At 37.6% G+C, this 27083-nt stretch overlaps 1 protein-coding gene across 1 annotated transcript in view; it reads left to right on the top strand.

Moving 5' to 3' along the window:
• LOC107702994 (structural maintenance of chromosomes protein 4-like) overlaps positions 1–20610 on the top strand; it is a 37422-nt gene extending 16812 nt beyond the window's left edge. The window contains exons 6-21 of the mRNA XM_016505483.1: positions 4846–5010; positions 6699–6826; positions 7015–7155; positions 7206–7407; positions 8684–8869; positions 9600–9761; positions 9838–10063; positions 11242–11321; positions 11601–11753; positions 11829–11955; positions 12152–12341; positions 13450–13594; positions 13678–13851; positions 14869–15074; positions 16167–16395; positions 20254–20610. Coding sequence (XP_016360969.1) covers positions 4846–5010; positions 6699–6826; positions 7015–7155; positions 7206–7407; positions 8684–8869; positions 9600–9761; positions 9838–10063; positions 11242–11321; positions 11601–11753; positions 11829–11955; positions 12152–12341; positions 13450–13594; positions 13678–13851; positions 14869–15074; positions 16167–16395; positions 20254–20412 — 2673 coding nt within the window. The 3' untranslated portion in view covers positions 20413–20610. The remainder of the gene's footprint in view (positions 1–4845; positions 5011–6698; positions 6827–7014; positions 7156–7205; positions 7408–8683; positions 8870–9599; positions 9762–9837; positions 10064–11241; positions 11322–11600; positions 11754–11828; positions 11956–12151; positions 12342–13449; positions 13595–13677; positions 13852–14868; positions 15075–16166; positions 16396–20253) is intronic.
• The last annotated feature ends 6473 nt before the right edge of the window (positions 20611–27083 follow it).

The following is a 27083-nucleotide window of genomic DNA, read 5'->3' as shown; positions in this document are numbered from 1 at the left end:
AAATGTTTTATGTAAATGTTTAGTGTAAGTGAACTAAGTAATGTAAGGTCTTTCATAACACTACATATGCTGGGGTGTGAATTTGATAGGTGCTTGATATAAAATAAATGGTGCTTTAAAAAGTCCTTGAAAGTCCTTGAATCTGGTGTTCATGAAAGAGTGGGAACCCTGCTAGACTAAGCTTCCTAATTAGGTCCACATACGACATCCTTCCAAGCCCCCAGAATATCCAGCTCTGGTATGTGTCAGTCTATGTGATGTAGTGCTGGGTGGTATGACCAAAAATTTATATCACTGTATTTTTCAAAATTATAATAACACTTTAGTCTTTAGGGCAGGTTGGCATTCAGAAATATCAGATGCCTCAGCTTGGATGTGCTGATGCGATTTCTCCTCTCTGTGATTATTTGTCCTGTTTTTGAGAAGACTCTCTCTGAGGGGACCGATGTTGCAACAAATTGCAGTGTCTTCCTACCTTAACCAACGCGCTTGCATTTAAATCCGGCTCCCCTGTCCCTCTCTGTCGCTCTGTGTACCTGGCCTGTACCACTACACTCGCTATCTCCGGAGCGTGTGTCCCTTCTTCTTTCACATAATGGTATGATCCTAGTTTGTCCTCCCATGTGATTAGCCGCTTGTGTATTTTTTATTTATTTTTTTTTGTAACGAAAAAATGCATAAAAATAAGGCTGTTATGAAAACACTAAATAAAAAATTGCTTGCCAACACACAAACCATTCACAATTGCTAAATTGGTGTAAAATAGAAGGCTCCGGCTGAAGATTCGGCTCTCCCCGACGGGAGTCGGCTCCTCTCGTTCACTACAAAGAATCGGCTCTTAGAGCCGACTCGTTCGCGAACGACACATCACTAATGCATGACCGGGTGTTAACCACATTTTCTACTGATTGAGAGAGGAAATAGAGATTGACTTAGAATGCCCTATTTTACTGTCATGATGAGTGAATATTGTAGAAAATTTCCACACTAAATAGTGACTAAAGACCCATTAATACATGTTAACCAGGAGTCACTCTAATTTATAATCGCGTCTGATAAAATCAACATGCATCTACACTAAAGAGCGGCTATGCAGTGGTTTTGGCTATATTACTTTTTTTGTCTCATGCAGCTCACTGCCTGCGTCTGAGTAACAAACTAAAAAAGAAAAAAAAAAGTGCATGATATTGGCAGACGAACTATGCTCATATTTATAATTCCAAACAGACAGTAAGCAACAGGTGCTTGGAAACAATGTTTTGTACTCATTTATTGACGAGTCTGCAGCGGTGCGGCCAACTGAGTGCACTGCTTCTCTGCCGCTCACTGCACAGAACAGACGCCGAGAGAGGAGAGACCTCGCGTTCGCGGGACAGCACTGGCGAAATCTGAACGATGGCCAAGGTTTATCCAAAAAAGTCTCTAGGTTTGTCAGTATGAATATTCTATGGAAAAAAGCCGCTAAAAGGGTCTGAAAGTTGCTAAATCTAGTGCTAAAGTCGCGCTCGTGTGTGTGAGACGTGGGAGCTGATGGCAGGGGTGGTGGATATTTGTGGCGGTCAATGTGGATATTGTGGATGAGTTCTTCTTTGTCATCACGTTCTATTAGTTCTACAGCTTCAGTTTCGGAACTTTCACGCTTAGTAACACATACAGCTGTGTCCTTGCACCAGTGAAAAGGGACCCCTCTCAAACAGTGTTCCGAACGTTGTTTAAACGACATACACCGGTATTGTGGTATTTTAAAAATTCATATAAGAAAAATAAACACCGGTATTCGGAATGAACCGGTATGTGTGTATATATATAAATAAATATACATACATGCATGTATATATCGAAGAAAAATAATTTATGGTTTGTGATGTTAACTATAAAATATGAATATAAATATATGCATGTAAATATTTAAAAAATATATAGATTATTTGTCTTTATATATACATAATAAGCATGCACATGTGCATAAAATATATTTTTGGATGTGATTAATCATTGCTCGGCACTAATTTTCATATGAACTGTGGTGGGTTGTCACAGTCTAGGTACTAATTAATGGGAAATACTGGTTAATGGTTAATTGCAGTGCAATAAGGGTTTGTGCATGATTAAAATAATTTATATCTAGTATTTTTTAGGGATGCACGATATTGGATTTTTTTCCGATATGCCGATATTTTCAAATAATTTTGGCCGATAACCATTGCCGATACCGATATATTTCCTTTTGTTTGGAATAGGGCTGCAACAACTAATCGATAAAATCAATTATCGATTATGAAAATCGTCGACAACGATTCTCATTATCGATTAATCGGGTCTGCCCACAGAGCACGGCATGTCCAACTTCAGCCAGTTGCGTCAAATTACAGCTCTGAATTACGCATTTCTATGGACAGAATGCATCTAAAATAGTGTAGGCAACAGAATGAGATGCTGCGGGAGAGTTATGTGATCCAAGCTGCCCAAAACATGAGAATTCTTTATTTTAAGCTTTAGCTAATGCATTAGCGTAATGGCTTGCCCTGTCAGGCGCTTTAACAGATGATGCGTGTGCATCCTCGGCGCAAAAATTGACTGTATCTATTTGATAAATGAAGTTAACCAACTAACATTATACATACCCTTTTGGTTTCTGTACCCAATATTATAAAAATTTACAAATGCAATAAAAATATCAGTGTCGGTACTCGGTATCGGCAAGTACCAAAAATAAACGTATCGGTATCGGGCGAGTACTGGAAAAAGTGGTATCGGTGCATCCCTAGTAGCATGTTCCGTCGGTACGCCGGCGCGTACACGCGCATCAGACAGACGGAAAACAGAGACAATTAATAATCAGCACAAAAACATTCATTGTGCTTAAATATCTGTTGTTGAAAGTTAAATTAAGGTTTAAAGGTCAACATGCATTGCGAGTATTTTATGAGAGTAGGAACTGTAAGGGGATAACAGCGTGTAATTGTCTGAATATAAATATCAGACGCTTCATAACTGCCTTTAATAGGATAAAGAAATGACAGTAAGACGTGACTGTGATCAAAGTTGAACGTGTGTTCCTGCAGAACATTACTCTTACCTATTGGTTACCACTGAGTTTGATTTTATTCGTCTTTATCATCTTTATTATTTTAATTTTTAATTCTTAATTCAGAGTTTTAAACTATATTCACTATATACAATGCTTAAATGTATTTAAACAAATGTATGTAAGGTTTTTAACAAATTATGGTTTGTGCCACTGCTGCTCTAAACTAACAGTACTGGTGATTACCAAAGTAATTTTTAGCTTTCTGTATGGGTTAGTCCTCCAATATGCGTAAGCTCTTTAGTAACAGTAGTAGGCTATTTCTAATGCTATAATATAATTATTGCTGTTATCTATGAAAGAAAGGCAGAGAGCTTTATAGTGTTTTTTTTTTTTCAGATACCCAGTTGCAGTCAAAAAGTACATAAACAATGCCAGCAAGAATGCAAGCTATGAAGGGCATAGGAGGCCGTTTTTGTTATGTGAATAAATACTATTTAGTTTAAGTTTATTTGCCCAATAAATGACAATAAAAAAATGTTTTATTTAAACAATTTTTTGACGGATTCCTAAAATGTGTTTTCTCTTTATGACAGGGGGTCTAATAAATTAAGCACTGTATGTTTTCATAGCATTCAGTTGGCACGTTTGTTTGAAGGACATTAGGCAGAATGTGGAATAGTGTTTTTTGTCAATAAAATAAAAAAGATTTAGAAAAATAATCAACCAACTAATCGATTATCAAAATAATCGTTAGTTGCAGCCCTAGTTTGGAAAAAAAACACCAAGTCTCTCGTGTGTGGAAATCATAAGCAAATTATTTGTAATTTTGGTTAGTTTTTTTTTTTTTACAAGAACTTATTTGTTAGAATTAAATAATAATGAAGTTCTTTTATAATGACTCACAGTACATTGAAGCTTTGAAAATAACTAAATAAACTATATATCAATCGCTGCATTTTATTTTACATTTTATTTTAAGATTTAACATTTGTAGATGGTCTAAAGCAAAAGAGTTGTAAAAATTCTGAAAAGCTCATAATTTGTTTAAAAAATATAACATCTTACACATTAATGAATAAATCAGTATATATAAAATTATTTAATTTACAAGTGTCATGTTTGTTTTTTTTTTGTTTTTTTATTCATGTATGCGATAGCTTCTGACCTTTAAATCAAAACATACTCATGATTTTATGACATCAATTACTGCTTTAATCAGAAACCGTCTAAATGTTATTTGTGTATTTTGCTTTCATTTTATTAGAAGTAGGCCAACAGCGCCCCCTACAGATTAAAACTCATTACCGAAGGGGCGTGAGGACCCACTGCACGTGCTATTACTGTTTACTCGATCACACACCGAACGCATTCTGTACTGCTTTCTCAGTTTAAATGCAGCGATCTTACAACAGTGAATGTAATCACCGTTCAGGCAAAACTTTGCTTCCAGAATGAGCCACACTGCTGACGTGATCTAATCGCTAGCACACCCTGAGCACATGCGAGTTAATGTATTCATCTTATCAGCAAGACATGTCAGCATACTTTTTCATATCGGGCCAATGCCGATATCTACATTTAAACCCATTATCGGCCGATTCCGATATCTGTCTGATAATATCGTGCATCCCTAGTATTTTTGTATTACTCCATGTTTGTTTGCTTTTGCAACAGAATAGCAGATTCTTTTGCAGGTGACATGTAGGGACTGTTTAACATCTCACTGCTCAGCCTTGATTAAATCTGTGTGGAGATGAGAGGTGCATCAGACTCTGTGTGTGTGTGTAAGTGCTGTTGTGTCGTGTCATTGTCAGGGCGAGGTGGAGCAGATTGCCATGATGAAGCCCAAAGGACAGACGGAGCACGATGAGGGCATGCTGGAGTACCTGGAGGACATCATCGGCTCCTGTCGTCTCAAAGAGCCCATTAATATCCTGTGCCGGCGGGTGGAGCTACTGAACGAGCAGCGCGGAGAGAAGGTACAACAATACTGACTGAGCATGTGATCGTATGCGGCCGTATGCGTTTTAAATGGCTTGTAAAAGAGCCGTGCGCGTTTTACTTTCACTTTCAAATTCGCGGCAATTCTGCGTCAATTGCTTGAATTCAATCCAAGCTACTGAACGAGTCTCAGAGGTCATCATGAATTCAATTCAAGCAACAACAAAATACAACGTAGAACATAGAACCTTTATTAACAAAACAAATAAAAATACACCATGCTATATGCCTAATGTAAAATAACAAGTAACTTGCACAAAGTTTAGGTATACAAAACTGAAGATCAGTAAACATTGTGGAACCAATAAATAAGAAACGAATGTTTTAAAAAAATTTCCAATATCACCTTAGATAAATGGCAGAAGTCAACAGGCTTTTCAAAATCCAAAATATTTTTAAAACAGGTGCTTTTGCATGTGGTTTGAAACTCTTGTCTGTCTCGCTTCACTCTTGAATGAAATCTGATCTGCTCAGTTTTTAATCGTAGTGTCTGTTCTCTAACTGAACTAAATGATTTTTATTACTATAAAAATGTAACCACTACATGTTTCAAGTAACTTTTTCTTTATTTTAACCCTCTAGTTAAAGAAAATCCTGTTCCAAGTGCAGCACACATGAAGTTGTCAACATGATGTAAACTACATCTTGTACAAACTTGTCTTATACATATTATATGCTCAGAAATAATACGAGGAAAATGCTTCAAAAAATCTCAGAAGTCAAGATAATTCAAATTCAAAATGACAAAGTATAACACCAGTAGACTATTATTAACTATAAATGTTCTGTAAAAACAACAGCAGCTTTCAGCCTGTCACTATGATGCAAAAATGAAATATCAGACATACAGTAGTAGTTACAGGTTTTGTATTCGATTGTGCTGCTTTTCCATTGTTTTTCTATGCAATCATGGCATGAACCGGCTTTCTAAAAACACGCCACTCAAGTTAAAAGAACTTCACTCCCATCTTCTTGCATGTTTTTCATTCTTTTTTTTTTACTGTTATTATTGGCATGTTGTTTAAGTGTCTAATTCGTACGTTTGGTAATATTTCTATTCAAAAATATTCAATCGTGGCAAAACATTACATTCAAATTAATCGATAAAATCGCCCAGCCCTACTATGCTGCTTAACACAGACGAGGATTGCACAGAAGATTTACCTTATTTACTTTAGCTCTTAAAATAAGTGAATTACACATGATGCAGGACACACAAGACACATTTACACTCAGCAGAGCTCACTGTCTGTCAAACATTTTATTGGATTGCAATAGTGCTACTCTTCTGAGAAAATGGTTTTGTTCTGTTGATACTCTTGAGTTTTTTTTTTTTTTTAACGCTTTAATCCAAATTTAGGTTTAGAATTGAAGAGGAATTTTGTTAAGTCTTATTTGGTGTCAATTGTAGTTGATGCAAGATTTAGTGGATCGTCTGGTGAGATTGAACCCTGGGTTCCTCTGTGCCTCTGCTTACGTGAGGATCATCATGATATTAGAAAGATCAGGAACCTCGTTTTGATTTACAGCAGCCAGTATGGTACCGGCTGGAGAAGGACATCATCACTGGTGCACTGGTGTTCATATCTAATCACCCTGTAGGTAAACCGTGATTTTGCTGTGTTTCGTGAACCGTGTCAGTTGTAGTATGTGTGTTTGTGTGCAGCTGAATCGAGTGAAGCTGGTGGAGAAGGAGAAGAGCGCTCTGGAGGGAGAGAAGAATAAAGCCGTGGAGTTCCTCAGCTTAGAGAATGACATCTTTAAGAAGAGGAACCTGCTCTGTCAGTTCTACGTGTAAGACACACGCACCCCTGTGAACAACTCTGAGTGACACAGCTTCAGTTCAGAGCATACTACAAACTCAATGATTTCACACTGTGTGCAGTGAATTAGGTCCTTAGTAATGGCGTTGTGGTGTTGCTCCATCAGAGATGTGGAATGTTTGGTTATTCAGAGTGACGTGTTGAGTTGTGTTTCTGCAGGCATGATCTACAGAAGCGCGTGTCGGCCAAAGAAGCTGAGAAACAGCAGATTCAGGAGGACACAAAGGAACTGAGTGACAAAAGCAGCCAGCTGACAGAAGAAATGAAGACCAAGAACGAGGAGCTGAAGGGCGTGGAGAAGTGAGACCTTTTCATCCCTCTAAAAGCCTGAATAATGCCTGATGCTTTAGTATTTGTGTGTCGTCTGCTGCTCAGACCGTCGTGTTTTGGCAGCTGTCGGATATCTACCTGAGTCAGCACAACACGGCTGTGAGCCAGCTCAACCAGGCCAAAGACGCTCTGCAGGAGGCTGTGGACACGCTGAGAGAGAGGAGAGCCGCCATCAAGCACCTCAACGTCAGAATACCTCAGTGTGAGGAGCAGCTCAAGACGGTCTGTGTGAAGACTCCGCAAGATTTCTCATGTTGTTTTTAAAGACGTTTCTTATGCTCATCAAGGCTGCATTTATTTGATCAAAAATACAGGGAAAAAAAAATGTATTTTTGTGAAATATTATTGCAATTTAAAATAAGTTTTCTATTTTAATATACTTTACAATGTAATTTATTTCTGCTGTATTTCCAGCATCATTACTCCAGTCTTCAGTGTCACATGATCTTCAGAAATCATTCTAATATGCTGATTTATTATCAGTGCTGGAAAGAGTTATCGCTGCTTAATATTTTTTGGAACCTGTGATGCTTTTTTTTAGGATTCTTTTAAACGTCAAAAAGAACAGTGTTTATTCAGAATGGAAATTGTTACAATATACACTACTATTCAAAAGTTTGGGGTCAGTAAATTATTTATTTATTTATTTATTTAAGAAATTAATACTTGTTTTCAGCAAGGTGATGAAAGTGATAAAGACTTGTATTGCTAGAAAATATTTATATTTTGAATAAATACTCTTCTTTTTAACTTTATTCATCAATGAATCAAAGAAAAAAAGTATCACAGGTTCCGAAAAAAATATTAAACAGTACAAGTTTCAACAGTGATATATTGATATTTATAAAGCGAATAGTTCCGGTCCTTGATTCTGATTGGCTGAGCCACGTTCGAAGCTGTTGTAAATGACTCTACAAAGTAACATACACCTTTGTTTACGTTTGTGTGTTGCTCGGCAACCACTTTGTAGCAACCACAACTGTTTCTGAGGAGCTACATTGTTTGGTGGAAGAATACTGTTTTTATTAATATCATTACACTTTATTTGCTCTGTTTTATTCTGTGAAACCTTACTACGTATATGGAATAACCGTTTTAACCGTAATAATTTTTTTTGGAATAACTGACATAACGTGCCTAACAACGCCCCTTAGCTGTTATAAATTCACTGTAAACCATGGCTTCACGGGGCTTATTGCTTTAACAAACCATTGATATATAAATCAGCATATTAGAATGATTTCTGAAGGATCATGAAACCAATACTAGAAAGTGCAATGATATTTCATTCTGTATTTTTGATCTAATAAATACAGCCTTGTTGAGCAGAAGAGCCTCCATTAAAAAACAAAAAACATTAAAAATCTTGCTGATCCCAAACTTTTGAAGGGCAGTGTATGATTATCAGATTTGTGTAAAATACTTGACTGGACCCTAGAAAGACATAGCTGGTGGATGTATGTGGCGTTGGTTGTGAGATTGTATGCTTGTCTTGCAGGACGAGCAGGAGCTGGAGCAGATCTCTGAGCAGGACCAGCAGAAGCGGCTGCAGGTTGGAGACATGAGACAGAAGGTGGCTGAAGCCAAGAGCTCTCTGTCCACAAACCGCAGCCGCAACAAAGTGCTGGACTCCCTCATGCAGCAGAAACGCTCGGGGAAGATCCCGGGCATCCTGGGACGGCTGGTACGTCCCTTACGTCTTTGGTTGCTTCTCAGTTCTTATTTGTGCTTCCTCGTTTCCTTTCCTCGCGTCTCAGCTCCACCCTTCGGGATGCGAGGGAAGGACACGGAGTGAAATTATATATCCTCGCTCCCTTTAGCGTCACTTCAAAGCGTCGTCGATTAATGATGACCCGACACCGCTGGATTTAGCTTGCATGTCGGGATTCTTCAACATTAGAGATAATCGTTTATATTGTAATACTTTTAACCTCCACAAAATACCACATTTGTCCATTTTTTTTAATATTACCAGTTGTTATTATTAACAATTAATTATTCTCAGTTATTAACTGCTTTTTATTTGTTGTATAGTATTACAATTTGTTTAATTTTCTTTCTTTTTCTTGTGCTTTGATATAATTCTGCAACTATGCTACTACAGTTGTTGTAATTTGGCATACATTTTTGTCCTGTACAACAATAATAATTAATAAACCGTTGCAAGAACACAGTTTTTACTAAAGCAAAATACAATAAAAGTTTGCAAAAGTTCTGGGTTATGTAAATATGAATTTTCTGTAAGCAAGAATTGTACACCACGGTGAAGCATTTCAAAATGTTAATGTGTAATTAGAGAATTGAGATGTCCTACAAGATGGCCGAGCTCGATCGGTTTCTGGGTCAGAGGAAACGAGGGATATTGAGAAGCACCCTTTCTGTGTAGATAAACAGGGTCATGTTCCTCTCAACAGGGTGATCTGGGAGCTGTCGATGAGAAATACGACGTGGCCATCTCCTCCAGCTGCGGCTCGCTGGATAATATCTTAGTGGACACCATTGACACGGCGCAGAGATGCGTCACGTTCCTGAAGACCCAGAACATCGGTGTGGCCACATTCATCGGCCTAGACAAGGTGAGGAAAGGACATTGCTTGCTGGACCTCATTTCAGAGCTGGAGTCCAGTGCTGATGGTGTTTGGTGTTGTTCAGATGAAAGTGTGGCAGCAGAGCATGGGCTCCATCTCCACTCCGGAGAGCATCCCTCGTCTGTTTGACATGGTGCGCGTGAAGGACGAGAGCGTGCGGCCGGCGTTCTACTTCGCTCTCAGGGACACGCTGGTGGCTAGAGACCTGGAGCAGGCCACGCGGGTGGCGTTCCAGAAGGACAAGCGCTGGAGGGTGGTCACGCTGCAGGGGCAGATCATCGAGCAGGCCGGTCCGTTTACTCCCATCTCTAGAGCACTAGGAACGCATTCTTAGTTTCTACTCAATTCAGCTCCAGTTTTTCTGGGTTACGTTTTAATGGTTAAAATAAATACAAGTAATCAAAAAGAGCATCTAATTCAACAATTAATTAAAAAAAATAACAAATTACATTCTAGGGCCCTATGAAATATATTTTTTCTCCCAAATTCAGTTCTTCTGGATTATGTTTAATGGTAAGATTAAATATTAGTAATCAAAAGGTCTAATAAATTCATGACTCTTTTTTTTAATCAAAAGTTTAACAAAAATTACAGTTTTTGGGCCTTATGAAATGTTTGTTCCTGTGTTTTCTTTCTTTGTGGATTGTTTTAAAGGTCTTATTAATGAATTAAATTAATTCAGTGTTTCCCACAGACTTGCACTCTGTCTGTGGCGGCATGTATATGCAAATTCATTCTCTGCCAGCAGGAGGCGCTGTTGGAGCGAGAGAAATAGAGGTTTCCCCGGTAGCGCTGTACACAAAGCAGTGCTGCGCTCGCAAACGCTGCTTTATCAGACATTACATGAAAGATGAAATGAAAATGACATCGAAAATTTCCTGAAGACAGTCGGTTTCCTTCAGAAATACAGTGATATAAAAACACCCACATTCGATTTTGAAATGTGCAATGTTAATGGTTATTCAACAAAGTCAAAGCCTTTTGGGAAATCTATTGTGGCGGTCAGTTTTGATATTGTGACGGGCGCCACAAATAAATCAATGTATGGGAAACACTGGAATTAACAAGTTTAACAATTGGGGCCTTATGAAATGCTTTATTTCTTCAGCAATTCTGTGTTGTCAGTTTTAATATTTTTGGATTTGGTTTAATACCAATTAATGATCTGAAACGATGTTAATTAAATGAAGGCATAAAATATGAAATTTATTATTTTAAAATGCAATCAAATTAAAATTGTATTATAATTGTTTTAACAACATTGAGAAGTACATTTTACTGTACAATTAGTAATATTTCTGTTATAATTTGTTCAAGTTAAACCAAACTTTTATTTTGGCAGGTTGTAGTGAAGATTTATACGAATTCCATTTTTCTGACTGGATTCTGTCTGCGTTGTGGAATCACGTGGCTCTACATGTGTGTGTCTGGATGACAGTAATGAGCTCGCTCTCACGTTCACCCTCAGGTACCATGACTGGAGGAGGAGGACGAGTGATGAAGGGCCGGATGGGCTCCTCGGTCTGTGCTGATGTCACTCAGGAGCAGGTCAGATCACATGATAACTCAGACTTATGTGGCTCTTCTTCAGTGGAGCACCGCAGGACGTGTTTCCAGATGCGGCTCGTTCAGTGGCACTTTTAAAACTATTATGTGCAATTTAATTATTTGTATTTATTTTTTTGCAAGACTGTTGTTATTGGACTTTATTTTTCAATTTGATCCATTATTTGATTAAATAAACATTTTCAGTTCCAGTTTTCGACACAAAGAAAACTTTAGTTTCGGTTGGTGCATCACTAGCTAAAGATGTGTGATTGTGCACAGCTGGATAAAATGGAGAGCGAGTTGAACAAAGAGCTGATGCAGCTGCAGGACTGGCAGCAGAGGAAGCATCAGCTGGAGGAGAAGGTGCACAAAGCCAGACGTGAGCTGAGAGACATGAAGAATACGCTGGAGAAATACACGGCCACCATCCAGGTCAGACAGCACAGCTAAAACATCAGCGTGAACGTGAGAGCCCTGGCTTCGGTTGACCTGTGATGTGTGTTACAGAGCCTGACCGAGCAGGAGCTTCATCTCAAGACTCAGATCAAAGACCTGGAGGCCAACGTCATCTCCGCTGCTCCTGATAAAGCCAAGCAGAAACAGATGGAGAAGAGCCTGGAGGTCTACAGGAAAGGTGCGTTTGTACATCATTCACTGAGTCCTGTCAGTCCATATCTGCATGACTTTCTTCTGAAAACACAAGGCATTCTGAGGAACATTGGGGTCTACTCAACATTGGACAGTATTGTATGGACAAAAAGCATGCTGCTTCACAGTCTCATGTGTTGGCCGGTCCATCTGTGCGTCTCTTTTGTTTGTTTTTCATGAAGACTTTGAGGCAGAGTCCACTAAAGCAGGAAAGGTGGAGGCGGAGGTGAAGAGGCTGCACACACTCATCGTGGACATCAACAGCCATAAGCTGAAGGCCCAGCAGGACAAACTGGACCAGATCAACACACAGCTGGACGAGTGCTCCTCAGCCATCACTAAAGCCCAGGTGGCCATCAAGACTGCTGGACGGTCAGTAATCACTGCCACTAATGTTGATCCTGAGATAATTTATTTTATTTACTTGAGGCAGTTTCACATCTGAAAAGAGGTCTGAGTCACAATTACACCAACTGGATGTAAAAGTATGGTATAAACCCTTCAGATAAATGAGACAAATGGAGAGCGCTCTTCCATAAAGAATCTTCTGTGAAGATCTCTTCCATCTATATTTGACCCTCTAACTCTAGCATTCTAATTATATTCTTAAAAAAAAAAGTGTCCCTTTTAGACTTGCACTCTTATTCATTTTCTGCTTGTTTTCTTTAAAAAAAAAAAAAGAAAAAACCTAACACTAGCTTTTCTAATCTTTTTGTATTCTATTTGTTTTCTTTTTATTTATTATACAATTAACAAAAGCAAAAAAGGCCTTTAACACTAGCTTGCTCTATTCTTTTTCTATTCTATCAGTTTTCTTTTTATTATATAATAATAAAAAAAAAAACCTTGCTGCGTGTACTGTTAAGCTAACTGAGACTTGTTATAGCACTTGCATATCATTGCTCTTTTGTTAGTTTTGATTGCTTCTATTCTCCTCATTTGTAAGTCGCTTTGGATAAAAGCATCTGCTAAATGTTAATGTAATGTAAAGCAGCACTGCATATTATACTGTATGCTGCTGCAGGGCTCCAGACTCATTCTTCCCACTTTCTCAGTTGGTCGCACGAGCACATGATTTGGTCGCAATTAAATTGTTTTTTTTTCTTAGTAGTATTATTTGTGATTTGAATTTTGTGAACGGGAGATCCTCTTTTGCTGTGTTATAAGCGCAGGCTTAGGATGCTTTCACTTTCAAATTTGCAATCTTGTCACGTTTTACAAGAAGAGATCATTTTCACTTACATCTACACACCTTTCTCTTTTTAAGACTAAAACAAAATATGGATTCATTGTTATTCTTAATTAAGAAGCACGACAACAATAAAACAGTAGGATACAATGACAAACTAGCTTACAAAACGTTTATTAACAAAAACGAATAAGATGAGGCATGGCATACACCAGGATGCATCAGGAACCGAGCTCTGTAGAGGGCCAGTCGGTTCGTTTCTGAAGTGAATGTTGTCTTCTGATGTGTTAGTAATCTGAAGAAGTCTGAGGACAGCGTGTCTCAGCTGGAGAAGGAGATGGGAGAGAATGAGAAGCTGATGGAGGAGCTGACGGAGCAGCTGAAGAAGCTGGAGGAGGCGGCGGGAGAGATCATGCAGACGTACCAGCAGGCTGAGGTGCTTCTGTCTCATCCTCTCTCTCAGACGCTGAACACGTGAAGACGCTCGGTGCTGATGTCTGAGTGTGTGTGTGTGTGTAGGAAGCTCTGCCGGAGGTTCAGGAGCAGCATCGAGGAGTGCTGCAGCAGATCAAGGCCCTACAGGAGCAGGAGCATGTGCTGCAGAAGGAGTCTCTGAGTGTGCGGCTGAAGGTGGAGCACATCGACACGGCCATCGCTGAGTGCCACAACAAGATCAAACACTGGGAGAGAGAGGTACTGAGCCACAGACACACACACATCTGGAAACAGACTATTGACTGTATATTCCCAGAGATTTAGCTGATGCATTATATGTAATGTTTAGCTAGCAATGTATAATCATGTAGCTCACTCATTAAGTTCCCTTAAGACCCTTTGTAGACTAATTTCATAGGAGAGATATTTAAGCAAGCTTTAGTGTCTGTTTTTAACTTTATTGGATTTCATTTCCATGTATCATTTGTCCTTTTCTGCTGTTTTCTGTTCTGTGTGACCGCAGGGTAGGATGGGTGATATGGCAAAATATAAAACCTTTTATTTATTTTTTTAAGTCAATAAAAAAAACGTAACAACAACATGAATCAAGTAACTACTTCTTAACCATCTAGTTAAAGAAAGTTCTATTTCAAGTGCAGCACACATGCAGTTTAAATTTAAAACAAATCACAATATCTTTACAGAAAAGATGCATGGGATATGAAGGCACATACTGTACAAATTTCTGAAACGCATCATAGGTTCCAAAATTATAAGAAAAATGCAAAAATAAAAAGTCAAGGCTATTCAGATTCAAAATGACAAAGTATAACACCAGTGGACTACTATTAACTCTAAATGTTTTGTCAAAACGGAAAATAACAGCATCATGCAAACATGAAATATCGTACAGTAGTAGTTCTGCACAGGGTTTTCATTCCAGTTTTCTATGTAAACATGCGTTTAATGGTCGTGTTTGACCATCACGCTCGCGTCTCTTGCATGAAATGGCATTCTAAAAATGCTGCGCTCAAGTTAAAAAGTTATTTTTAGAATATAAATTGTGAAAAAAAATTAAATGGTGGCAAAACATCAAATTTGAATTAATTGGGTTTGATTCCTGTGCCATGTGCTGCAGGCTCTTCCTGAGCCAGACCAATCTTGATTTGCTCGCCTATGGGGTGGTTTGTGTGTTATTTGTTTAAATCAGTCGAAGCCCGTACTGGCCTGTGTGCTTCCGTCTTCTCTCTGCGCTCACAGTCCTGTGTGTTTTAGGCCAGCAGGCTGTCGCTGCACCCCATCGATGGAGCTCCAGAAGAAGAGCTGCCTGCACTGAACCCAGAGCAGCTGGAAGACATCGGCAATCCAGACGTCATCAAGAACGAGATCGCTCTGCTGGAGGACCGCTGCTCCAACATGAAGCCCAACCTGGGAGCCATCGCAGAGTTCAAGAAGAAGGTACCAGAGATCCACTCGGTGTGGTCAGCCAATGAATGACGGCGTCAGCCCACTGACTGTGTGTGTGTGTGTGTGTGTGTGTGTGTGTGTGTGTGTGTTTTTTGGGTGTTAGTATCAATATGTTAGTCTTAAGGTTATCTATAATCCAGTGTGCTCTGAAACAGTGACAAAATTCACATTTTGAAGATATAAGCATGCATAGCTTACAGTTCGTCACTTCGGCCAAAATGGATCAACTATTTTTTTTGGACGTCACCTCATAATTCAGCTTCTCATCAAACTTTCTGACCAATCAAATGCTCTCTAGAATCCGAAGCGCATTTTGTTCAGAAAATACTAATCTTTCTTTCAGAAAATACTAATCCTGCAGGATTAGTATTTTCTGTACAGTGAATGGCACATAGTGCACTATATAGGGGATAGGGAACGATTCAAACAGTGTAAATATGCGATTTTGTTTACTACACATACTGAAGCACGGTGATTTCATCCTCTGCTGCCTCAATAGATGAGTACATGAACACATGAACATGATCTCTAGAACTGTCACTTCATGAGCATTTTGCCATTTCTTTTGAGAAAAAAACTATTGTCACATCATATACAAACAGAAACTTAAAGGACTTCTCAGCAACCAGTTAAAAAGGTTTGTTTTAACTTGAATAAATGTGAAAAAAAAATTTTTATTTAATCAATTAATTAGAGATGCTTGTAATTAAGTTAATGAAACCATTAAAATTGGATCTAGAAAATTAATGGAAAACAAAGAATTTGGTAAAAAATAAAACCGAATTTGAGAAAAAAGCAATTTCTTTTAAACTTTTAATAAATTGCTGTTAAATTGTGTGTTTCATTTTTTCAATTAATTAGACATGCTTTTTGATTAATAAAATTTTATTTAACCATTAAAACGGAGTCTAGAAAAATTAAAATGACAAAAACTGAATTTTGGAAAAATAAACATGATTTTAAAAGGGCCCTACACTAGGCTTGCAAATGTTTATAGAGGAAAAACTATGCCTCCGTCGCGCACTGACTGACTATCACACGCTACCAGACTTTTTAAAGTCTTACTCTTGTGAGACCTGTTGAGTGAATGATGTGTATGGTCCCAGTCTAGCCATCCTCGTGACAGCTTGGTGTTTTCTGTGCGTTCCCAGTGTGCGTCCTCCTAAGAAGAGCTGGAAGAAGATCTATAACCTGTCAGGAGGAGAGAAGACGCTCAGCTCTCTGGCGCTGGTGTTTGCGCTGCATCACTTCAAGCCCACGCCGCTCTACTTCATGGATGAGATCGACGCTGCCCTCGACTTCAAGAACGTCTCCATCGTGGCCTGCTACATATACGTATGTACACTTACCTGCCTTGTTTCCTGCGGTTAAGGCTCTTAACACTCACATGATGTGACCAGACATTTTTCTCTATAGTGAACACAAAACTGTTGCTCAGCATTCGATGTCTTCTGAGATGTCACCGCAGGCAGGCTACGGGTGGCCTACCCTTTATTATTCAATACTGAATTAAATATACTAGTGGAAATCTGTCAGTTAGTAGAAGTCCATTAGCATTTAGTAGGCCTGGGCAATAAAATGTAGGGCCCTATGAAATCCTTTTTTATTTTTTCCCAAATTCAGTTTTTTCCGTTTTAATTTTTTTCCGCTAATTTTTCTGGACTCCGTTTTAATGGTTAAATTATATTTTATAAATCAAAAAGCATGTCTCATTAATTAAAATAATTAAACCTAACATCAATTTATTAAAAGTTTAACAGAAATTACGTTTAGGGCCCAATGGAATAGGGTTGGGTATCGTTCTTATCGATTCCTAGTTTCGATTCCAATAAGAAAAATCCAATATAAAGTAAATGAAGTCAAACATACAGATGTCAAACATTTATTCTGTCGTCTTACAAAGCATTCTATTGCAGCTGAAGCAAAAATCAGCAGCCTACAGAACATTTAGGCCTACAAGAGGAACTTCTGCCTTTGCTTTTAACAAAAATACCGCAGCAAAAACAACTAGACTAATATAAATCTCAAATATTAAAGTGTTAAAGACAAGTAAACGGTCAGTAATAAAACCGGAACAAAATAATAATTAGCAATAGCATAAATACAACTGAACCAAAGTTCAGGTACAGAAACTGTAATTAAAAGTTGTAAAACATTGCATAGTTTTCTTTTCATAAATAAAATGTAGATTAAAGTTATTAAATATATTCAGTCAAGATCAGTGAAATCATATTAAAATGCGAATGCAGGAATCGTTAAGCAGAATCTAAATGCACGCATCTTATTGAATACCCAGTTCTTGGATATTTAGAGCCGGTTTTCGATACCCAATCCTACCTATGAAATGTTTTATTGTTTTTCCACCTTATGTTTTATTGTTACCAAATTCTGTTTTAGCAGGTTTAATTATTTGAATGCATAAAAACACGTTTAAGTTATTCTTACAATATTTTTTTGGTTATGAAATGAAGGCATAAAACAATAATTTTAATTATATTTTCATTAATGAAAATTAAACAAATTAAATTTTTTGGCAAATAAAGGGGATTTACAATTACAATTAAACCTTTGAAGAAATATGATTATATATTTAAAAAAAAAAAGGTTTTAATAATTTTAGTAGTAAAATTACGTGCATTCTGCTGGACAATAGTAATGTATTTCTGCCAGACAATGTCTTCAAGTTAAACCGAACTTTTATTTTGACGGGTTGCCGTGAATACCTTTTACATTTCTGTGTGTATGATATGAGGCTAGTTTTACTCAAATGAAACGGTAAAATGCTGCTGAAGTGACTCTCAGAGCAGTTCTGGAGATGTTGTTCATGTATTTATGTCCTCATTAGAGAGACCGCAGATGCTAAAAACACCGCGAGCGTCACACGCTTCAGTATGTGTGTAGTAAATGAAACCACGCGTCTGCGCCATTCATTCACAGAGACACGCAGAACACAGGGTTCCAATGTCTTCAAGTTAAACCGAACTTTTATTTTGACGGGTTGCCGTGAATACCTTTTACATTTCTGTGTGTATGATATGAGGCTAGTTTTACTCAAATGAAACGGTAAAATGCTGCTGAAGTGACTCTCAGAGCAGTTCTGGAGATGTTGTTCATGTATTTATGTCCTCATTAGAGAGACCGCAGATGCTAAAAACACCGCGAGCGTCACACGCTTCAGTATGTGTGTAGTAAACGAAACCACGCGTCTGCGCCATTCATTCACAGACACGCAGAACACAGGGTTCATATTTAAATCGTCTTTTTGTGGCTTAATATTTACAAACACTAGTCCATATCGTGATTTTATTGAAGTGTAATCACCTACTTTTGATTAATGCATCCCAACTTTGGCAAATTCCACGACATTCCGCGTTAAACTGTAAATTCCTTTCTTATAACTGGATTCCGCAATTCCGTCCACGTTTTCTGCATCGCGAAAATCAAAGGGCCCTAAAAACGGTATCATACGGTACGGTATATTTATCGACAGTAGACCTTCATCAATAATGATAGAAAAAAAGTGTAAACGTAAGTGACGTTGCATTTTAATGTTTTGTTAGTCTAGCCCACGAGACGCGCCGCTGCTGCATTATTCATTCAAAATATTATAGAAATATAAAAGCTCAATGCATAGAAGATCTTGATTAGGTTAGAACCGAAACCAAGCCATTCACACAGATGCATATTCAGTGCATTTTTTAGACGGACAAATATAACTGCTGCACTCGCGTCTCACAAGCAGAGGTGTGAAGAGTAACTACACACCATACTTGAGTAAAGTACAGATACCTTACAGTGAAAATTACTCCACTACACGTTACAAGTCACCATTTCCAAAACAACTTGAGTAAAAGTCTGAGTATCTGATTTTAACAGTACTTAAGTGTTTTACTTATACTAAATATAGGCTCAAAGAGACATGCTAGTGAAAAACTGTAATGTTGTGGAGAAGCTGCGGGAAACAGGCAGAGGCAAGGATCTATGTGCTGGTGTTTCATGGCAAAACTAGAACAAACAATAAGGAAAAAACCAAAGGGAACAAAGAACAGAATGACTGGCAAACAGACAACCATTACATTCAACAACTCACAAGGAACTAAAGAAACACTAGGGCTATATATACCCACAGGGGGCTAACAAGCTGAACAAGATAAGACACACCTGGGGAGACTAATCAAGGGGAACCAATGAACAAACGGACTACAAACTGACTACAAACACCACGAGAGACAGGAAGTGACATAAGTCCAGGGCAAGGCACAGAGAACATGAAACTAAAACAAGAAAGAGTTGATTTGGGAGGAGAGCAATCACGTTTATTTTCTAAAACCAAAATACAACTGAACACCTCAAAATTACAAAACAAATAAAACAACATCATTCAAAAAGGTCTCTTCAGTATAATGGATAAATAAAATAATGTTAAGTACAATTCGGGGATTAAAGTTTTCCGTCAGTTCATAAAGACAGACACTTGCTTCATTCCTGAATGATTCAGCTGTTGGGACGAATCAATTGAATGAATGATTCAGTGATAAAATCCGAATCAATTGAATGAATGATTCAGTGATAAAATCAGTGACTTACCACCACCTGCTGGTGGATTTAGTTTCATTTTTAGCGTATAATTTCAGTTATTTGAATCATTTCTGTATTCAATATTTAATATTTAAAACATTAATCTCCACATGAATTTATTAATTTAATTGCACTCATGCGACCTCTGAGCCTCATTAAACGTCTGAAAATATACCTACAAGCCACTTTTGTGTTCTTCTGTGCCACCTCTGTAGTACAAATTAATTTATTAATACTAATTTCATATGATTGGTAACTTATTTGTCTTATTCGACTTATTATATTGCAGGGGTTAAAGCAAAAAAAATCTTTTGACTGAACATTTTTTAGAAAATTTCGCTTGCAGCGTTGCAAACATAAACTCGGTGCAGAAACTATCTCTGCTCTGCTGCAGACGCACCGCTCCTGAACGCACTGCCGTTTGCAGTGAACGCTTTAATCCGTTACATGAGCGCGAGAGAAATACAAAGTACACCAACTTTACAAGGAAGTCATTGCTGCTTTGAACAAGTTCAGGAAAACTACCGTCAGTTATACAGAAAATCAATACAATGCTTTTCTGCTTTTGCCCCCCTAATTCTAACACGTTTGCTGAATTTTCCCACATTATTGCAGGAGCAAACCAAGAACGCTCAGTTCATCATCATCTCCCTGAGGAACAACATGTTTGAGATGGCCAACCGTCTCATCGGCATCTATAAGACACACAACACCACCAAGAACGTGGCCATCAACCCCAAAACCATCGTCCTGCGTGAGATCGAGACGGCGTGAGGAGAGCAGATACTCCGACAATCACTCGTTTGTTCTGATGGTTTGTCTGTTCATCACTTCTCTAAACCTTTTATATGTCTCATTCGTTCTGCGCTCTTGCTCTTTTATTGTTTTTAAATAAAAATGCCTGTTTTATACGACATAGTAACACATGGAATATTATCATGCTTTTACTGCACTGCAGTCAAATATTTTAAATAAACATTAAATGTGGCGTTTTGAGTTTTGTGATACTTATGTCTAAACTAAAGCACAATCATGTTCAGCCTCATGTTTGAGTTTACATGATGAACTACTAAACAGCCAGAAGAAAGCATCGGTCCAGAACAGTTTATTCATCTTCAGCTCTGAAACTGTTCAATGAAATCAGGAATTAAATGAATCTGAAAGAGCAAAAAGATGCTCAAATTTCAGTGCAGATAGTAAGTGGTTTTAGTAATAATTTGTAGTAGCACAAAGAGTAGAAAAAATTAGACATACAAATAAAGTTCTTACAATTAAGATGAATCTTTCAAGACATTTGGGACCTACTTTTCATGTAAACATCTCATATTGTGCTCATCTAGTCAGTGTGGGCCATATATCTACAAGCACAATGGCTGCATCTGAAATCACACATTTCCCTACTATATACAGGGTTTCCTTAAAACTCTTAAAATGTCTTAAATTCATATTTTATGGGTCTTAAATATTTTTGGTCACATTACCGTTAAAATATCTTCAGTCTGACGGACCTAATGACTGTTTAAAATCATTGGACTGACCGAAGATTGTTTTTTCCTCCCCCCCGCGGTAGTCGAACAACCTTCTTTGTGTATATAATGTTCTCAGTAATAATAATAATAAATATAGCTCGAGCTACTGCTAGCTGACCACCAGCGCTATTTTAAAATGTTTTTTTTTACTTGCCCGACCGGACAAACAGCCTGATTAAAACTTAAGCGGCAAAAAATAACCAGCGAAGCATCGAAACGAAATAATGATTCTTCTGATTTTAATACATTCAACATAAACGGCGATTGCTAATGGATAGTGTATTTCTGGTATCAAGGCCTCTTCGTAAGAGACTTCAAAAAAATGAGCGTAACAGCACATAAAGAAACTCAGAAGTAACACACCAAGGTATAAATTCAGAATGTGTAGTTTATTCGTAACATGATGTAGATCAGTAACATACCAAGGGAGATATTTTGCTGAATATTCTCACGATTGCAAATATACAGTAGTTCCAATCAAAGATCACAGCAGAAGTGTTGCACATTCTCCAAGCAACACTCGGCAGTGTTTTGTTACGGAATGATTCAGCGTTTTGAACAATCAGTGACTCCCCAGCGGGCACCTTGATATCAATTTGAGGTTAAATATTAGTCAAGATGTGATCAAGATGCTGTAACATCATTTTAAATTCAGTTTGGATGGCGATTACTTCTAGTGGTAATTGGCTGAAAATCCCACACTGAAATTGGTTTAATGTATATATATATTAGTGCTGTCAAACGATTAATCGCATGCAAAATAAAAGTTTTTGTTTACAATAATATATGTATGTGCTGTGTATATTTATTATGTATATATATAAATACACACACATGCATGTATATATGTGACCCTGGAGCACAAAAGCAGTGTTAAGTCGCTGGGGTATATTTGTAGCAATAGCCAACAATACATTGTATGGGTCGAAATTATCAAAAAAAAAAAATTATGCCAAAAATCATTAGGATGAAATGTTTAAGATCATGTTCCATGAAGATATTTAGTAAATTTCCTACCATAAATATATCAAAACTTAATTTTTGATTAGTAATATGCATTGCTAAGAACTTCATTTGGACAATTTTAAAGGTGATTTTCTCAATATTTAGATTTTTTTGCACCCTCAGATTCCAGATTTTCAAATAGTTGTATCTCAGCCAAATATTGTGCTATCCTAACAAACCATACATCAATGGAAATATTATTTATTCAGCTTTCAGATGATGTATACATCTCAATTTCAAGAAACTGACCCGTTTTGTGCTCCAGGGTCACATTTCAGAAAAGCAGGTTGTTTATATATTAAAAATATTGATTTATAAATTATATGAATGTAAATGTAGACATGTAAATATTTGAAAATATATGTACTGTATGTGTGCATTTATGTATACATAATAAATATACACAGAACTCACACACACATTATGCAACCAAAAACTGTTTTGTATGCAATTAATCGCGATTAATCATTCAACAGCACTAATATATAGGCCAATAAACATGGCATTCAATTCACATTAAATCAACGTCATCAAATTTTTGATGTCAGTTTGATTTGCATATTTGACCTGTTTTTTTACTTCAATTTTGCTGTCAATTTGATGTCTTTTCGACATCAGTTGCCCTCTGGGTCAATGACTCACTCATTAAGTGACTTGCCGCCACCTACTGGCAGCTTAATGTTGAAAAATATGCATTTCCCCCCAACATTTCTTGTTTGTATATTCATAAATGTATTTAAAACATTAATCTCATAACCTTATTTATTGCAGTTGTAATTTTGCAGTGTAAATGATTTAATCTGATTAGTAACAGCCCTATAGAATTTATTGATATATTGTAATAATTTGACATGAAAGGTGATGCATACATTTAAAAAGTAAAAAAAAAATAGGCCTTTATAAAGGTAAATAAAAAATATGCAGATTTAAGTATGTAAAAGCTGATAGAACACTGATGAAAATATTGCTTCAGAATAATTTATTACATCACCAAAAATCTCAGTTATGTGGTACTTTGTGGGGATATTTTGTGTGGAATATTGTCTGCTGATATGAAAAGCTCACTGTATATCGTAGTCATAAATTTATAACGGCGATGATTTTTTTTTTTTTTACATTAAACACATTAAATATTACATATATGTAATATAATGTGTACTTCCATTACAGGTTTAGGTCTTAAATTTAATATAAGGTGGTATTAAAAGTAAGAAGTATGTCTGAATTCACAGTACTGCTAAAAGAGCAGGCAGAAAGTACTTAGATGACCTGCTACTTCCAGTGTGATTCTGAAGTGTGCATACTACGGACGAATGTAGTACATCCAGATAACATTCATACTATATAGAACGTACTCTTTTGGTCGCGATGCAATTATTTATTCAGAAATAACCTACTCAAGAGAGTATGTCGATGGCTACAGTTGCCTCTGTGGAGCGGTGGGAAGATGGCATCATGGGTAATGTAGTTTATTTGTACTGCAGTTATATACTTACTCATTATTTTTAGTAATAGACTGTTTTGTAGACCTCATGGTGTAAAATAAACAAGAACACATTCTTCTGAACTGAAAAACACTGGTTGTCTGAACAGCAGATGTTAAAAGGGTCGAGACATGGGTGTTGCATGAGTGTTTTGTAATTGCAATTTAATGCAACGTTCACAAAGCAACTTGATAAAAATGATGCCAACTGTATAAAATCCGACTGCGACTGCATCACAAAGCTTCGTAATGCTTTGTCGATAAATAATGGTTTTATATTTACGGATGTTTTCAAAACACTCACGTGCAATACTTTTTCCTTATCCAGTGGTGTTAGATGTTATTGACGTTTATGTGCACAAGACTTTAGTGCATGTACGTGAATGTTACAATAGCACAGGCATGTCAGGCCCCCTGTAAATGATGAGCATTCAGTGTGGATTAAATCTGTATCAAAGATGAACTGCAGTGTTTGTACATAATTGGCCTCATTCTTGAATGAGCAGAACACGTGTGAATGGTTTGTACAAACAAACCTGTTTGACCCAGAAATGCATTGAGCTGGTGTTTCACAGGCTGAATATCTGCATCATCTCCAGCACTGAACACTAGTGCAGTGTTTTGAGAAAGCTGAGCAGATGCTGGCAGGTGTTTTCTCCAAAACTGTTGATGTTCTGTAGCAGACAGCAGAAGAACGTCCCCTTCTCATGGAGCGGCTGGGTGAGTTCACTTTAAATGTTTTCCACTGCATGAAAGAGCAGAAAACCCCCGAGCGCTTCCACACACTGAATGTAAACGCAGTGCTGTGAGGACCAGCATGAGTAGCAGCAGCACCACGACTGCTGGAGGTGAAGGAAGATGCCGGAGCCGAGCTCCATCAGCGGCCTAAACACCGGCCGTCGAGCAGCTGAGCGTATGGCATGAGATTTGTGGAACAGCAGGAACGTCTCTCAGACCTCTGATGGTCATGTCACCAGCTCGCTGTGCTCCTCCTGCATGTCCTTCACCTGTCTACAATAATCTGATCACTTGTGCTGTGCTTTTTTAGACCATTTTCAGGGTAAGCTGGATGCTTTATGGTGGGACATTTGGTGCTGAACTGACCACTTCAGCTTGTGAGCAGGCTCGGCTATCCAAATGCTCTAACTTCTCCTTGACTAACCCCAGTGAAATAATACAGAAATCCAAATTTTCTTCATGCCTGTTTGACGCTGCACCAACATTCGTTTTGAAACACTGAACCTCTGTCATTTCTGCTTCAATTTGACATCTTGTAAACATGTCTCTTAACTCTGCCACTGTTCCAGTTTCACTCAAAACTGCTGCTGTTACTCCTATTCTTAAAAAGCCAAATCTGGACCCAACTGGCTACGCTAATTATCGCCCAATCTCCAACCTACCGTTTGTTGCAAAAATCATGGAAAAGGTTGTCGCCACTCAACTGCAGTCATTTCTGGCTCTCAACGATCATTTTTATATATTTTAGTCAGGTTTTTGCTCACAACAGTACTGAAACTGCTCTAGTAAGGGTAATAAACGAACTCCTCCTTTCTGGTGACCCAGGCAGTCTTTCCATACTCGTATTACTCGATCTCAGCTCAGCTTTTGATACTGTCTGTCATAAGCTATTACTCGTGTGCCTCTCAGAGATTGGCATCTCAGGAGTTGCGTTATTCTAGTTTTCCTCCTATTTGACAGACAATACTACATCACCATGCATAACTATAAATTTCCCACTGTCCCTCTCTGACAGGGTGTGCCACAGGGCTCAGTTCTAGGGCCACTATTATTTATTATTTACATTATGCCCCTCTGACAAATTATTTGCTGCCATGGTTTTCAGTACCACTGCTGTGTCAACGATATTTAGATATACACTGCTTGCCGACCTGATTCTGTTCACCAGACTGCATCTCTATAGTCATGCGTCAACGAGTTAAAGACCTGGCTTAACTCCAATTACCTCAGTTTAAACTTGACAAAAACAGAAATCTTACTTATCGGTCCCCCAACTGCAACAAAAAACATAACTAGGGTTAGATTTGACCTTGAAGCTACATTATGGAAGAAAGATAATGCCATATGTCTTTGAAACAAAAAAGCACGTTGAATAGCACTAACTAAAAAAAATAATGCATTACATTAACAGTGCTTGCATATTAATGCCTTGTATTTCCAGGGCTTGCATTTTAGGTCATGAAATTTAACATAGTTGTTTATTTAAGCTGTGAATATTTCAATTCAAAATCTTTCACACATTTTCATAATTAAAAATTCAATAATTCATATTCACCTTCCAGAATTCACTTCCAAAATATTCATTCTGTTTAAAAATACGATGTATAATATTCGACAAGCAAATTTCTGTCCATTTTATTTCACTTTCCAAATTCGCTTCCACAAATTCAGTGGTTAAAATTCTGCATTGCACATCCGGGACCTGCAGGAATAGCAGTAGAGCACCGATGCATGATCTCAGCTGCTGTCAGTCGCTCACCAGCAGGTGGCGCAAGCGGCTGTTGATGAAAAACAAAGCAACAGGTGGATTAAGTCATTCATTAGCAAGCGCTAAGTAGACGTTTTGGTGTCTAGCTAAAACTAACCCCCTCACTTTTGACAGAAGGTGGCGCTATAGAGTGCCTCCTCCACGCCCATTTATGAGCTTTTGCCAGTGTCTAACTATCATTAATACTGATGTGTGTGTTGAGTTTCATGAAATTCTAAGCATGTTAACTGCCTCAAAAACGCCAGAAAAAATGTTATAGTTTGACACGTTGCCATGGCAACACTATTTAAGATATCAAGAATCCCTTCGCAATTTTTGAAATTATTCTGGTGACGTTTGAAGCAAATCTGGTAAAAATAAGCATGTGATTTCAAAGCATTTTTAAAAGAGACACACTTCCTTCAAACCAGACAGCAGTCTGACATTTCCAGCACAGAATGAATGAAGCCAGTAATTTGAATTATTTTTGAGAGTTATATACTCACTCACAAATGCATTTATATTTGTAACATTACACATTACTTTAACGGTAATTACATTACTACATATTCGTAACGTTACTTTTATTTTAGTTTTGTGCATGCAAAAGGCCACTTTATCAAATAAAAACCTCCGTGATAATTAATTGTAGTGATCAAATGTTGAGAACGTGGCACAACAGGTACTTTTTACTTTTTTTTTTCTTTTTTTTTCATATTTTAAGACAAGCTAAATATTAAAAAATGCGTTAAAAACAGAAATAAGCACCAACTGACCATCAGAAACAGTGCGAGTCCAGCGTCCACTGTCCACCAATCACATCTCTGAATTCAGCGCGTCTCCAGTGCGACGCTTGTGTCTTAAGACGAGGAATGTGATTGGTGAAAAGTTGTTGAAACTCGCTCGTGTGTGTGTGTGTGTGTGTGTGTGTGTGTGTGTGTGT

Source organism: Sinocyclocheilus anshuiensis, unplaced genomic scaffold (assembly GCF_001515605.1).
Source record: "Sinocyclocheilus anshuiensis isolate Anshui unplaced genomic scaffold, SAMN03320099.WGS_v1.1 scaffold482, whole genome shotgun sequence".
Classification (NCBI taxonomy): domain Eukaryota; kingdom Metazoa; phylum Chordata; class Actinopteri; order Cypriniformes; family Cyprinidae; genus Sinocyclocheilus; species Sinocyclocheilus anshuiensis.
This window is presented reverse-complemented; position numbering and strand designations above follow the sequence as displayed.